General features: G+C 41.9%; 1 protein-coding gene and 1 long non-coding RNA gene across 2 annotated transcripts in view; one reads left to right on the top strand and one right to left on the bottom strand.

Annotated features, from left to right (window-relative positions):
• The window catches only part of LOC307226020, a 38313-nt gene that overhangs the window by 17470 nt on the left and 5521 nt on the right, over nt 1-15322 (bottom strand). The window lies entirely within an intron of this gene.
• Nucleotides 1-15322, top strand: part of SRGAP1 (SLIT-ROBO Rho GTPase activating protein 1) — a 111387-nt gene that overhangs the window by 91686 nt on the left and 4379 nt on the right. Inside the window, exons 14-21 of the mRNA XM_079994113.1 lie at nt 27-104; nt 4567-4701; nt 5896-6001; nt 7423-7647; nt 10116-10195; nt 12490-12670; nt 13745-13879; nt 14673-15021. Coding sequence (XP_079850239.1) covers nt 27-104; nt 4567-4701; nt 5896-6001; nt 7423-7647; nt 10116-10195; nt 12490-12670; nt 13745-13879; nt 14673-15021 — 1289 coding nt within the window. The remainder of the gene's footprint in view (nt 1-26; nt 105-4566; nt 4702-5895; nt 6002-7422; nt 7648-10115; nt 10196-12489; nt 12671-13744; nt 13880-14672; nt 15022-15322) is intronic.

The following is a 15322-nucleotide window of genomic DNA, read 5'->3' as shown; positions in this document are numbered from 1 at the left end:
ATTTCTTTCTTGCTCTTGTTTTTCAGGTCTCCAGCACCAGGGCATTTTCAGAGTATCTGGCTCCCAGGTGGAAGTCAATGATATTAAAAATTCATTTGAGAGAGGTAATTATATTTTCTGCCATGCATACATAATTGTATTTTGTTCCATTTCGGTAACGTGAGAGCCAGCGATCTAAACCTTTTAACCACACAGAAATGCTTCCGTTCCTTGAAACTTAATCGTTATTGCCCACAGTGGTGTGTCCTGATAAGCAAATATGTCGGGCAGCGGCCCGTTTGACAGATTCTGCATCTCTGTCCTTGTGTGGGGCTGTTTCAGCAATACGGATACTGTAATACCTTAGGGGTAACGTGCAGATTACGGCAGAAGGAGTGTAAGCAATTCATGGGTGCAACACATTCAGGTGGCAGCAGTTTAGCATACTGGTTCAGCAGATCCAAAGCCAGCCATGGGCAAGCAATGGACTTTCTCTTAATGTCTTTCACACTCTGCTTAGGACTAGGGTTAAGTCCCACAAAGTGGCTTTCCAAAACATGACTTTTACTAGAATAAAAAAATGATCCCATTCATAAATTCAGCATATGGTACACTCGTCCCAGGACTTAGCCAGAACTTCTCCAGCTTTTCAGGAACAAGGAGCTTTCAACAATAGTGAGAGGGGCTTCAGGCGTTTTATCTCCCATACGTATGCATACTGAAATGATAATATTGATTGTGAAAGTCAACATGGAAATTTAAGTGTGTGACCATGTCAGGATTTGAACATTTGGGCTCCAGCAGTTATCTTAGATACTGATAGAACTGTGAAAGTTACTTAAAAGTATAATAACTTGTGCCCTCTTTGGGGATATGGCTGCCCACATTTTAATTTACAGCCAGACACTTACAGATTGTTTTTTCATTCAAGTAGATCCATGGAGAAAAGTCAGTCCTTTAAATAAAATGAGTGGGGTGGGGGGATCAGTTCAGGTCTCCAAATCAGGAGTACACAAGAATCAAATCATGCTGAAACACTTATTTGTGGATTGGTTTTGCGCAACCATTTTTTAAATTAATGAATTTGGCTAAGCCCTCCTTACTATTAAGGGTTATATGAAATTAAGTTGTCCCACTTGCACAAGGACTTCCCGCTTTTTCAGTGGAACTTAAACTGCCTCTCCTTCCTCTCTCCACTCCCCAAATCCTTCTTCAGATTCCCCAAATAGATTCAGGAAATATGCAGCAAGAAGGAGGGGGGGCTTTCATCGTGCAAGTGGAAGTCCTTGTACAAACTGTACATTTTAAATTATTACTATGTCATGTGAGCAGCCAAAGACTTTAGTAATAATTGCTTCCAGTACCTTACATGTTAAGTGGCATGGGTAAATCTCTGTAAAATTGTCACCCACAAAACCTTACTTGTGTTGTAGCTTCCATGCCACTTCTTTCCTACGCAGTTCTTCTTTTGCACATTAATATTAATGCCACTTTATTCTTTTCACTTCTAGCTACTCTCTCCTTTCATGCACGTATGCCTCTTTTTCACTGCTGCAGCTTCAGGTCATGCACTCATCTGCTCACTTAAGGCAGCTTACTTTTCCCCCCCAGCCAAAGCCTTCGTTTCTCATTTGAACAGTTCCCACTGAAACATTCCGTGTTAAAAGGATCATTAGGAAAGAGATCAGGGACGCGGGTGGCGCTGTGGGTTAAACCACAGAGCCTAGGACTTGCCGATCAGAAGGTCAGTGGTTCGAATCTCCGCGACAGGGTGAGCTCCCATTGCTCAGTCCCTGCTCCTGCCAACCTAGCAGTTTGAAAGCACGCCAAAGTGCAAGTAGATAAAAAGATACCACTCCAGCGGGAAGGTAAACAGCGTTTCCGTGTGCTCCTCTGGTTCACCAGAAGTGGCTTAGTCATGCTAGCTACATGACCCAGAAGCTGTACGCCGGCTCCCTCGGCCAATAAAGCGAGATGAGCGCCGCAACCTCAGAGTCTGTCACGACTGGACCTAATGGTCAGGGGTCCCTTTACCTTGGGAAAGATCAGAAACAAAACTGCTCGTGTCATAGCATTGTGGCCACTCTTGGAGAAACTATGCGCAATTCCTGTTGCCTCGCCTCAAAAATATTGTAGAGCTCGAAAAGATACAGAAAAGGAGCAATAAAAAAGATCGAGGGAGTGGAGGAGCTTACATGTTTTTATTTATTTAATCGAACAAAACTTTAGATGTTTACTCTAATGAAACGCATATGCCGCTTTTACCATGAAATAAAACCGCTATGTGGGTTGCAGATAATACAAAATATACGTTGACTCTAAATTGTAAAAAAAAAACCAAAATTAAAATACGAAGAAACAGCGGTTTAAAAATATACTTCTTTTTTTTTGAAAATAATTTTTATTAAATTTCATATTTCCAAATTAAACACATCAAATCAATTAGTCCAAATTATAACAATACCTATCATATAATCCAATTGTTTTCCAAATTGTAAATTTTTGTGGGGGGTACCCAAGCTTCTTGATTGGCAGGAGTCCAATCCTCGAATATTTGTTCTGCTTCCATATTAAGAATGATGTTTCCAGTCTCTTCTTCTCAATACCTGTCATTACTCATTTTCCTTTCCATTTTCCTCCGATATGCTCCGCAAGTGGGTTGAAAAAGACAGTCTTATTTGTATTTCTGTGTGGGCTTTGTGCTGCTGTCTCATAAATCACTCTCCTCCAACAGTCCTTTCCGCTCGAGCGAGTAATCGCCATTTTTGTCGTTCCGATGAAATACAGTCTAGAAACTCGCTCTTTAGCTTTTCCGACCTGTTGCATAGTAAATTAGTCTTTTTGCAGGAGGGCTGCCCCTTCCAGTTCGCAATCTCCTCGAAAATAATATATCTTCGGCTCGCCCTCCCCAAGACCAACTCCAACAACACAGGTCTCTTATCAAGTTTCCATTCTTACTGCGTCACAAGAGAGAGCCCTTCTTCTTTCCAAATCCTTCACAGAGTAAAACCTTTAAGTTCATAATTATTCCCACACAATTCATTTTTAGTCCCATTTGCAATTTATTTCTGTGACAGATCTTCAGAGGGAGGGTTATTAATAATCACATAGAGCAAAAAAAATAAAAAGTAATTCCCCCCCCCCCCCCTAGTTCCGGCATTCCAATCCACATACCATATTTGTAGTACTTTGATGTAATCTTCCTTCTCAGTCTTCTTCCTTTCAGTGGTAAAATTGTTAGCAGATAAAAACCTCCTACCTCTCTTGAAGCATGTGCGTTATCTTTCCCAATTTTTTTCCTTTTAAGTAACGCAACTAGTTTCGCTCCTGGAAGCAGCTTCGGAGGAGTTCCGAGGCCCGCCAAGGGTTATGCACCCAGTGCCTCACCCCCTCCTTCTTCCGAACTCAGGGGTGATTTATGGCAACAGCGGGTGAAAACGGCATCTCTACCCCCTGGAGAGATGAAGGGAGACTGATATACTCCCCATAATCAGCCTCTAATTACCTCGTGCGAGCTGGATAGATGTTAATATCCGCCATCTTCCAAGGCGCCCCCTAGCGGCCCCCCGGTTTAAAAATATACATAATAGACTGAAATTACAGGTTAAAATACCATATTTTTTGCACCATAACACTCACTTTTTTCCTCCTAGAAAGTAAGGGGAAATGTCTGTGCATGTTATGGAGGGAATGCCTACGGGTGGCATGCCTACGGATTTTCCTCCTCTAAAAACTACGTGCGTGTTATGGTTGGGTGCGTGTTATACAGCGAAAAATACGGTGCTTGTCAACTTTATTTACATATAAAGAATACACATAAGGCACCTACCTAAGTACCTATGAGGAAATATTACTGTGTTTGTCGCTTTTAAAAAAAATATCTAGGTATTAAATCAATATAAATTGTTGACTTTCTCAAATATCAGCTGCAGTGAAGTGCTAAGCATCTTGCTTTAGTTTTTAAAGCTAACTAAACTGAAAACAGTTACCCAACCAACAACCTTTCAACTACTAGTATAAGTATCCCCCTTTTAAACACATTTTACGGTCTGAAATCTCGATCTTTTCCACTGGGGGATGGCATTTAGAATCCATTTTTCTCATCACAATACACAGCAGTCCGCATGTTCTTGAAATCTCTTTAATTACTTTTTTCGGCGCTAAGAAAGATGTGCACCTTGAAGACATCTATATTTGCTTGGTATGTGACTTGACTGAACAAATGGTTGCAGAGACTTACTTGATGCATTCTGCAATCCTCAGACCATTTTTCTCAAGTTTATTAGATCTTTATTTCAGTGGGACTAGTTTTGAGTAGGTGCATTAGTCCATAAATAGACCATATGGATTGAGTATTGCATGTCTGACCCAATAAACTTTTATTCTCAGCTGATGACTCAAGGCATGCCTAGCCTATGCAATTAAGAGGAATGTTTATTTTACTCTCTTACATTCGCTTTAATCGAAGATTGGACTTAACTAAACCAGTTATTATTTATTTAATACAGCTCATGATCCGACTAGGTAGTAAAATGCTGTTCAGCTAGAATGCCTATATTAAGTATTTAACTTGATTTATTTTTGCAGGTGAAAATCCTTTGGCAGATGACCAAAGTAATCATGACATTAACTCAGTTGCTGGAGTACTGAAGCTCTATTTCCGAGGGCTGGAGAACCCTGTCTTTCCTAAGGAAAGATTTAATGATCTTATTTCTTGTGTCAGTAAGTTAAATTTGTTTTAACAGCTTGTAAAGTTACTTACTAATAAATGCACTAGCAGCTCAGATGTCCCGCCAACCAATTTCTGTAAGACAGTTTGCTATCCTCTGCAGTTAATATATGTGCATTCATACATATTTCTGAATCTGCTCTCAATGTACCATTGACCTCATTGTAGCAGGCACGCCGCCTTTCCAGAACACAGGAGGTATAGTGAAATTCAGTGCTGCCCTGCTACAAACATTTTGTCCGTGCAACTTTTTCCGCTTTCCCAATAGAAAAATTTTCCCTCCTCTCCCCCTGCATGCATCCTGACTCCCCCACAAGCCAATGGAGGGCATGTGAGGGGAGGAACTGAACCAGATTTAAGGTGAATAAATCATCTTAACAGGCTTGTAAGTGACCATAGCCAAGGTGTTTGAGAATCCTATGTACCTGCAGAAAAAGGGAATGGCGGTTCCTTTGAGTGACAAGATGTTCAGGTCAGAAGGAAAGCAGAGTTTACTCCCCCAGTTTAGACTTATTCTGGATATGGGCAAAATACGTTAAAGAGTTTAATTGGCCATTTGCTAGCAGCTTGATGAGATCTGCAATATTACAGTGGTACCTCGGGTTACATACGCTTCAGGTTACATATGCTTCAGGTTACAGACTCCACTAACCCAGAAATAGTACCTCGGGTTAAGAACTTTGCTTCAGGATGAGAACAGAAATCGGGCTCCGGCAGCGTGGCGGCAGCGGGAGGCCCCATTAGCTAAAGTGGTGCTTCAGGTTAAGAACAGTTTCAGATTAAGAACGGACCTCCGGAACGAATTAAGTACATAACCAGAGGTACTACTGTAGTAGGAAATGTTAGAAATGATGCCCTAGAAATGAGCCAGTGTGGTGTAGTGGTTAAGAGCGGTAGTCTCGTAATCTGGTGAACCGGGTTTGCTTCCCCGTTCCTCCACATGCAGCTGCTGGGTGACCTTGGGCCAGTCACACTTCTCTGAAGTCTCTCAGCCCCACTTACCTCACAGAGTGTTTGTTGTGGGGGAGGAAGGGAAAGGAGAATGTTAGCCGCTTTGAGACTCCTTAGGGTAGTGATAAAGTGGGATATCAAATCCAAACTCTTCTTCTTCTTCTTCATAGTGCTGTATACTGTACCGTCACATAGCCAATGATTTTACTTGTATGTTGTCTACTTGTATGTTGCAGGAATAGAAAATCTCTATGAGAGAGCTCTTCACATACGAAAACTCCTCCTGACTTTGCCCAGATCAGTCCTTATAGTGCTAAGATATCTTTTTGCTTTCCTCAATCAGTAAGTACATTAACTTCCGATCAGAAGCACTCTATTGATCTTTAATTCTCCTTCATTTTAACAGAGGAGAATATTTCAGTTGGCAGCAAAGCCATGATTTCCAAACAAACTGGAATAATTTTTACCCTGAACTGAGAGATTTCACTGTAATAGGAATGACTTGAATGCAGCAGTTGTGCAAATGTAAAATGAACTGCCCAAAATATTTGCATAATTGACGAGAAGAATAATAATAATTATTTGAAGCTTCAGTTGTAATAAACACTCAAGTTATCCTGAACAGCTGCTTTAGGATGATATAGCAATATATGAATTCTCATTTCCATCACTATAGAAAGGAGATTGAAAACTGAAAGTTTGAAATAGCCCTTGAGAGTGTCAGGCTATATTTACATGAACAAAAATGTAGTTTGATTTCAATGCCGTTTTGGTTCAACTCCTGTGTCCTTGGCAGCACCAGGTGCAAGGTTTTCAGGGCTAGAAAACCTGTTGCGCCTGTTACATTTCTGCAAGTTTTATCTTCGAGCTGTAACTGTTCTGTTCAGATACTGCTGAGCTGCAGCTCCTATCACCTTTCAAAATTGGGCATCCCATCTGATGATCTCAGCTTTAGATCTGCTGCCCCAGTGTAGTGTTACCCATGCATCTTCTCACCAATTATTCTCAGTCATTCAAGTAACCCATATATCTTCATGTCAGTCTGTCACAAAAAGATATTTTAATTAAATTGCTCTTACGGCGTTCCAGTGCAAGATTAAGCAACCCATAGCTGTCAACCGTCCCTTATTTGGCAGGAAAGTCCCTTATCCCAGTGCTGTGTCCCTCTGCTGTCCCTTATTGATGATGTCCCTTAAATTTCCCGGGTTTCAAAGGAAGCAGCTCCTCTCCCTCCCTCCCTCCCTGCCGGCCAGGGAGGAGGGAGGCTCCAACTGTGTTGCTTGGCTGCGCTGCTCACCCAATAAGGAGTCGTAAGAATGACTGGGGGGGTGGAGCTTGCATGCCTTGTGCCAATCAAATCGGCCGCGTTGCCTGGGGACTCACCTTTGCTCAGCGCTTCCCAGTGGGGAGGTGACAATGGTTTCCCTTGCTGCATCCCCTTTGCCGGGTTGCTGCGCTGTGGGAACCACCGCTTGAGGCTTCGTTTGGCTGTTGGCTGGGCTTTCTGCCTTTGGCTCAGAGGGGCTCAGAAGTTGAACATACCTGTGCTTGGAAAATCCCTTATTTTGGCTGCTGATCCCTTATTTTTGAGGCTGCTGGTCCCTTATTTTCAAATTTGTAAGTTGACAGCTATGAAGCAACCCGCTTGTGGCGGGTGGGTTGAGTAATATTGTGTATGCAGCTTAAGCATGCGTTTTTGTTTCGGAAGGTCACATAACGATCCCGGAACCCTCTTCTTCTTCTTTCCCCCTTTTTTAAAACAGCCTTTCGCAGTACAGCGATGAAAATATGATGGATCCGTATAACCTGGCTATTTGTTTTGGCCCAACATTGATGCCTGTTCCAGACATTCAAGAGCAAGTGTCGTGTCAGGCTCACGTGAACGAAATAATCAAAACTATCATCATTCACCACGAAACCATTTTTCCAGATTCTAAGGAGCTGGATGGCCCCGTTTATGAGAAATGTATGGCTGGTGATGAATACTGGTAAGCTCTTCATTATTTTGCCCAGGTCGGATTGCTTCAGTTTGGTATGAATGACTTTTAGTTTGTGAAAAGTTTCACCCCTGTTTACCATTTTTTTTTTAAAAAAGCTATAAATGCCTGTAACTCTGGGCCAAACTACGTGTGACATTAGTCACTTGTTTAACCAGGTCAGGGCCCACACCAGTCTTTTACTGAAATTTGCCCCCTGCCTGGCTCCAGATTCCTCCTTTTTGCAGTAAACAGTACAGTGGTACCTCGGGTTAAGTACTTAATTCGTTCTGGAGGTCTGTTCTTAACCTGAAACTGTTCTTAACCTGAAGCACCACTTTAGCTAATGGGGTCTCCTGCTGCTGCTGCACTGCCGGAGCACGATTTCTGTTCTCATCCTGAAGCAAAGTTCTTAACCTGAAGCACTATTTCTGGCTTAGTGGAGTGTGTAACCTGAAGCGTATGTAACCCAAGGTACCACTGTACTTCCAGGGGCAACAAGCAGTCAGGAGGAAACAATTGATAATGTGCTTTTCTTTTACTTTTTAAGAATTTTATCTGGATAGGATTTTTGTTGCTCAAATGGATATTGTGCTGCGTTGTATATTTATGGTATACTTAAGTAAAAAGGAAATCCAAGTACATAAATATACAACACAGTTATCAGATATTTGCATGCCTGTATATTATTTACTTTTTTACATGGAAACTACTTCAAGATCTATTGATAGTAAGCTGTCTTAAAAGTAAGCGGTTTTTGTGAACTGCGTGGAGGCTTTTGACAACCAGGCAGTATATAAATTTTATGAAATAAATAAAATATTTTTTTAAAAAATGGTTAAAATAAAAATAAACCGTATTTTTCAGCAGAAAACTGGCATTGGGGTCCAGACCTAAAATATATTCTGACTTGATGACCCACAGCTGTTTTTTCTCTAAAATAAAACTTGTCAGGTTGAGCATGTCTGTTTGTGGCCCACGTGTTTTCCAGTCTGTCAGCTACGTGGAATTATGCCTAATATCATTATAGTGGTTTTAAAAGCTAGTTGATTAAGGTCTACTTGACAGGGAAATGGTTCAGCATAAATGGCCATGTTACATAAAAGCAGATGTTTGTGCCTTTAGTAAAAGCATGCCAGTTTGGTCAGGTTTTGTGCGTTCCAGGAAGTCATTTTGAAGCAAACTGCCTTGTTATCTCTTCCTTAGTTTTAGCACCATTTCATTATTTTTTAAAAATTTAGTGCTTATGCTGCTGTTATTCTGTCTTTAATTATTTTATTGCAAGCTGCATTGAGGACCAATTTGTGGGAAAGATGCCTACAAAGTGTCCTTTAGGACTGAACAGATTTAGCATGATTGTTATTTGCATTAAAAATAAATAAGATCTTTTGGTTGGTTTTATTGAACATCAGCTACTCCCAGTTGGCCTATCTAGTGATAGTTAAAATAAAATTTCTCCAATCTATCTGAAAACAATTAGTAAGTTTTTAGGGTACTTCGTTTTCAAGATGCAATCTTTGAAACGGCATAACATCATCAATTCATTCTTTTCCTGATAAATTCAGACAGCTAACCCTATCCCTGTCCCTTAAAGACCCGTCACTTAAAAGAAGGTGGTGGGCTTTAAAATGAGAATAGCTGAAAATACATCAAATAAGAGTAATACTTTGTGACCCATACCATTTCCCTATTGGAGCTTTTTCTGGTGCAGTTGGCCTTACACGTTTTTAAAGTGTCATCAGTTCATCCCTTGTGGCTTTGAACATGAAATTGATGCCACAGAGCAAAATTGATTCTTTTTCCATTGTGATTTTCTGTCACTGAAGAGTGTTGAGATCAGGACACCAGGCGCCAGTATTCAGGGTCAAACTAGATGTTACACACAGATGCTTGTAACATTATCTTGACAGTCTTTTTTCTTTTTTTAAAAAAATCTATAGTATCTTGAGGAAGGAGAGTACAGAAACAGCTGTTTTGGAGTAGGAAAATGACCATCAGGGAACAGATTAAAGATCTCTTTGCTTCCTCCTTTCCCTACAACCTCTTTTCTGCTCCCAGTTGCCTTCTTTGGAGACTGCTTTTGGATTTTAAACCCAGACTAATATCACACAGGTTTGCCTGTAACTAGAAGGACTTCTAGTTTGTCTCTTTAGGCAGCATTCCATTAAGGCAACCTTTTGACCCTTCATATGGGTAAAACACTGTCCAGGTTACATAACACTATCCAATTTAAAAAGAAGAAGATGATGTTGAGAGAGAGAGAGAGAGAAATAATACTAAGGAGATTATCTGACATCTAGATTAAAAAAGAAAAGAGGTAATAAAAGTGTTTTAAGATTCTAGGAGTGCTTTGTCTTAACTGAATATGTTAAGTAGTGTTTGCAGGAGCAGGAGGCTAATAATATGGCAGCTTAATTGATTTTTTAATGATAAATGTGTCCATTCATAAGGTATTAATCCATATGGTACTGTCTCAACAGTGATAGTCCTTATAGTGAACATGGTACCTTAGAAGAAGTGGACTTAGATGCTGGTACAGGACCACACACCAGTGAAGATGGTAGGCCCCTTGTGTTGTTTGCCTTTCCCCCCTCCACCTTCCATGTATATGTAATTGATGAAGGAAATGCTGTTTTCCTCATCACCTCTCCTTTTAAATGAAGAATCTCTGGCACAGTGTCTCATTTCTTTTTTTCTTTCTTTTTTGTGTGTGTATTTCTTGTTTTTGTTGTTAACACTGATCTGCCTGTCATTGGCCAGCTGTTTCCTTGCTTCTTTCCTGCGTAACACAGTTAGAAGGAAGGTCAAGTGAAAGAATTCTGCATTTCAGCACAAATTTCTGGCTCGGTGTCACGTTCTAAGTGCCATTTTAAACTCTTTTGTGCACAGTGCTGTGGTTTGCGTTGCTGCTTTTAAGTAAATGCTGGCAGGGGGGAGGAAGTCAGCAGGGTCTCTAGAGGCCCGTTTCCTCCGGCATTAGCGCACCTGGCTCCAGGTGTGCATGAGCACTCAGGCCTTGGCTTGTTCCATCGTGCCATGGACCCAGACCTTCACACTCATCTTTCTGCCCCTCCACTATTTACAGAAAGACCATTAAAAAATGTTTGTCCGCAGACAGTTTTTCCGGGTCATGTGGCCAGCATGACGAAGCCGCTTCTGGCGAACCAGAGCAGCGCATTGAAACGCTGCTTACCTTCCCATCACGGTGGTACCTATTTATCTACTTGCACTGGCGTGTTTTCGAACTACTAGGTTGGCAGTAGCTGGGACCGAGCAACAGGAGCTCACCCCATCGCGGGGATTCGAACCACCAACCTTCTGATTGGCAAGCCCAAGAGGCTCAGTGGTTTAGACCACAGCGCCACCCGCATCCCAGTAGAAAGACCATTAATATTAGTTAATTCACAGGCCATACAGAGAACTTCACTTGAAGTCCTCTCTCTGGTCAGGGTTCTTTTCACCTAAGTTTCCATACTGGCTTTACTGTGGGGTTTACCCAAAGTCGTCTTTCTGGTCAGGGACTCACCTCTTTTTGAGCCATCAATTGAAAGCCTGGCTTCAGATTCTGGGGGGGGGGGGGTGGCGGCGGCGTGTGTGTTGCTGTTGAAACTCCCCCTTGGGAGCTAGTATTAGTCCTGGGAAGGAAGGTGCCATTTGTGCATTTTGCTTTGGCTTAATAGCAGCTGGGAGGGGAGTCAGCTGGAACTCTCAACCCCCCCCCCAACTAAGAATCTGTTGTGGGCACCACTCACACATCACAAGATTTAGCTTATTCTATTGGCTGCAAAAGAGTGCTTTTTTCAAGTCTAATTTCAGCAGGGGGAAAGGTTGGGAGAGAGGACCCTGTGGATACCAGGTAAGTCCTCTGCAAACACATTAGTACTTAACAGTCACCATACTGGCAGCCTCCGAACTAGATATAAATATACGGTATATATTACCAGCAATATCTGAGGCATTGTAGAGTTTATTTTGCTCTAATTCGCATCGAATAGAATAGTTTACAGTATCCGTTTCCAGAGGAAATCTGAGTGAATTTCCTGAGGAAGCCCGAAACAGATGGATCATGGCTGATGTAGAATTCACACAAAAGAAATGCAATGTTTTTGTTGGAATACCATGCTATCTCCTCTGTATTTATAGATAGGTGAAGGAAATAAAAAACGGGTCAAGGAAGTAGTTCTGTCATTGTAATTTCAAAGGAGCTGCAAAGGTGGAACTATTTTGTTCCTTGGTATAACTGTATTCACACTGACTGAAGCTCACAAGACCTATTTTATCAAATCTCTGTAAAAGGGTTTTGTAACTTGTGCTGGTGTTTTTGGTAAACACAGCTTACTCTATGGTCTTAACCCCTTCATGCTTTAATTAGAGTTAAGGGTATTGGCTACATGAGGCTGATTCATCATAGAATCATTATCCCACAACTTGATGACAGTATTATCTGGATCTGAAGTTAGTTTCTAAAACGGCTTATTTCAGGGAATCAAAACTCTGAAGGCAGCCCATAAAAGTCTCATGCAGGATTGCTGGCATCATTGTAAACAGCTGATAGAAAACAGCACTTGTTCATTGTGCGACTGACCATTCCAAAAATCTTAAGTTTCTTACAGATCCCAAGTCTTCTCTTTGTCCCTGTCACTTGAAATATTGTAAGGGCAAGAAAAAGAGCTCCACAAATTCTATGGGGGCTTATTTTCTTGATCAACAGTATGTCATTTCTGGATAAAAGTCTTTCTCTCTTCACCTTTGCTTGCATCCATTATGTGTTCTTTATGAGAAATTCCTCCTCCCGAGTACTGTCCCCACCCCCACCCCATCATGTATTCATGGTGCTTCATCTTTCCTCCACAGAATGTGAACCAATAGAAGCTATTGCCAAGTTTGACTATGTTGGAAGATCTGCACGAGAGCTGTCTTTTAAAAAAGGGGCCTCCCTGCTCTTATATCATCGAGCTTCTGATGATTGGTGGGAAGGAAGACACAATGGAATTGATGGCCTTGTACCTCACCAATACATAGTGGTTCAAGATATGTAAGGAACAGCTAATTGGTGCAAAGTATCCTAGAAGTTGTCATGTGCCAAATCAGACCAGTCTAGTCAAGTACTGATGGTTGATTCGTAGACATTATGCAGGCCCTATAAACCAAAGCTGTGGGGCAGAGCCCCTGGAGTGGGGTTCCAGATATAGGGGGCAGGAGTGCATGTGGAAGCTGGGACCCTAGGATAATTTCATGCTGCCAAGAGCCAATCAATGTTTGAGCATCATTTCCTCCTTTATCTCTTCATTCTCTCCCTCTCTCCTCTGGTAGCATATAGGGATATACTTTACTGTAATTTCTTATTGTGAACCGTCCTGACAGTGCTTTTTTGTTGTTGCTGGTACTCATAAATTAAAGTGCTGTAGCTGGCTGCATAAAATGGCCGCCATAGGCAGCAAAAAAAGAGGAATGACCGTTCCTCTAACTGGTGAATATCATCACACACAAAAAGCACTAAATATCGTGAAGTATGTTTATATGAAGAGCAGTATAGAAGTAACTTAAATAAGCAGAAACATTGCTTACAGCAGCTGTAATAATGGAAGAGGCCTGCTAAATCCAATATGGTGAGAGTCTTAAACTGAAACCATCCTCACTTTTCCTGTTTCTCTGCCTTTTTCAGAATTCTGTTTGAATAAAAATACAGCTCCCTCTTTGAAAAAGCATGCTTTCCATCTCCTAAAAGTATCAACACTGTTGTTAGGCTAATTGGAAGATACATTGCTTGCTTCCTTATGATACTTTCTCAGTTGCCATGTGGAAGGCAAAATGTCACTTAGGAGCATCTACAAAGCTGAAGCTAGAAGGCAAATTATAAAGAGAAGCTCAGCTGGGATATTCTTCTGGCCCCGCAGAGCTTCCTAATTTTTCAATTGCATTCCTGCTATTGGCCGACGTTTGATTATATATCTACCTAATGCCTTTGAATATAATGGTTATAGTGGTTGTTAACGAGAAAGAGATGCCTGAAAATGGAGAGGGGAGAGATCATGAACCACTCTTACACTTTCCACCCAATAATATTGGTTTCTCAAGAATTATATTGTCACCTGTTTTTTCTGCTCAGGGATGATACATTTTCAGACACACTGAGCCAGAAAGCAGATAGTGAAGCCAGCAGTGGACCAGTAACAGAGGACAAGTCCTCCTCTAAGGATATGAACTCACCCACAGATCGTCAACCCGAAATATATTCCGGAAGGTAAATTGAACTGAGCACTCAGCATTAACTAAATACGTGGCATTTATATTGCATTTGAGAACGTTAAAAGCACACCAGGTGTATTATTTTGGCAATCCGTGAAACAACTGTGTAGATTTTTCGTTCATGGAGGTTTGAGGCATAAAATATAGCGTCTTGACAAAGATCATCTAGACCACAGGTTCCCAGACTTATTTGGCCTACCACCCCCTTTTCGGGGGAAAAATTACTCAGCGCCCCCCTGCCAGCTCAGTCCCTGGGGCGGTGCCACAGCCCGCCTGCCATTGGCCAAATAGGCAGGCAAGCTGTGATCCACTTCCTGGGACTGGGTGCAACTGAAAAGGGTTCACCCAAACCCAGGAAAGCCCCCCACCTTTAGCATGACTGCCAGATCCAGGGGGAGGCATTGCCTCCATCCCACAACAGTGCCCGACCTAGTGGCCAGTGTCATAACACAACAGATGAAACCTATACAAATGGTTTTTCAAAATTTTATTAGCTTCTTTCTTTATGCTTCCACCGCCCCTTTATTTTTATTCAGTGCCCCCCCAATGCACCTGAGGCTACTACTGCCCCCCCCAATCGATCCAGCACCCTCCAGGGGGCAGTATCACCCACTTTGGGAAACACTGATCTAGACCTTCATAGGTGAGATAATATTTGAACTGGTGGACTTGCTTCACAGCTCACACTCATCACACCAACACATTTTGTTGGGCAACATGGATTGACAGGTATGATTCATACGTTCTTCTTTTCATTTCCTGTGTCTTCACTTTGCCTCTCTGTGCAGGCAGCAGCGCAAGAGATCTGAACTCTCGCTTCCCGGCAGACGCCCTGGCAGAACCAGCGACGGACACTGCCCAGTTCATCAACCGCACAGCCTTGCCAATTCATCGCTGGAGTTGGGCTCCCCCAGTATGACAAGCCACAGCGCTTCTCGTGCTGCCCTTCAAAACCGCAGCCTCAATACAGATAGCCCAGAAAGGAGACGAAGACCTGGTCATGGCAGCCTCACCAATATTAGTAGGCATGAATCCCTGAAGAAAATTGACAGCCCACCCATTAGAAGATCAACATCATCTGGCCAATACCCAGTTTTCAATGATCACAAACCACTTGACCCAGAGGCAATTGCTCAGGTGCGTCTTGTGAGTTAACATAGGAGTTGCTGCTTTCTCTACTACAGGGAATGTTAGTGTGACCTGGTGGCTGTGCTATTAGTGTTTATTTCTAGTTCCTTGATTGTGTTGTGTTGATATCAGCTTGGTAATGTGTGCAGGTGCACAAAAAGGGATGCCTCGCCTCTGAGTCAATTCTGTGCTTTACATGATGGCTGGATATATTTAATGATAAAGGTGAGCAAGATAGAAGTTAGCAATGAGACTCTTACTAATTCTCTTATTTTAGCCATACTTGCCTTTTTTGTTGGAATTCCTCAAT

The sequence above is a fragment of the Podarcis cretensis genome, assembly GCF_951804945.1.
Source record: "Podarcis cretensis genome assembly, chromosome: 10".
NCBI lineage: Eukaryota > Metazoa > Chordata > Lepidosauria > Squamata > Lacertidae > Podarcis > Podarcis cretensis.
Note: the sequence above shows the minus strand (reverse complement) of the source record. Positions and strands in the feature narration are given on the sequence as shown.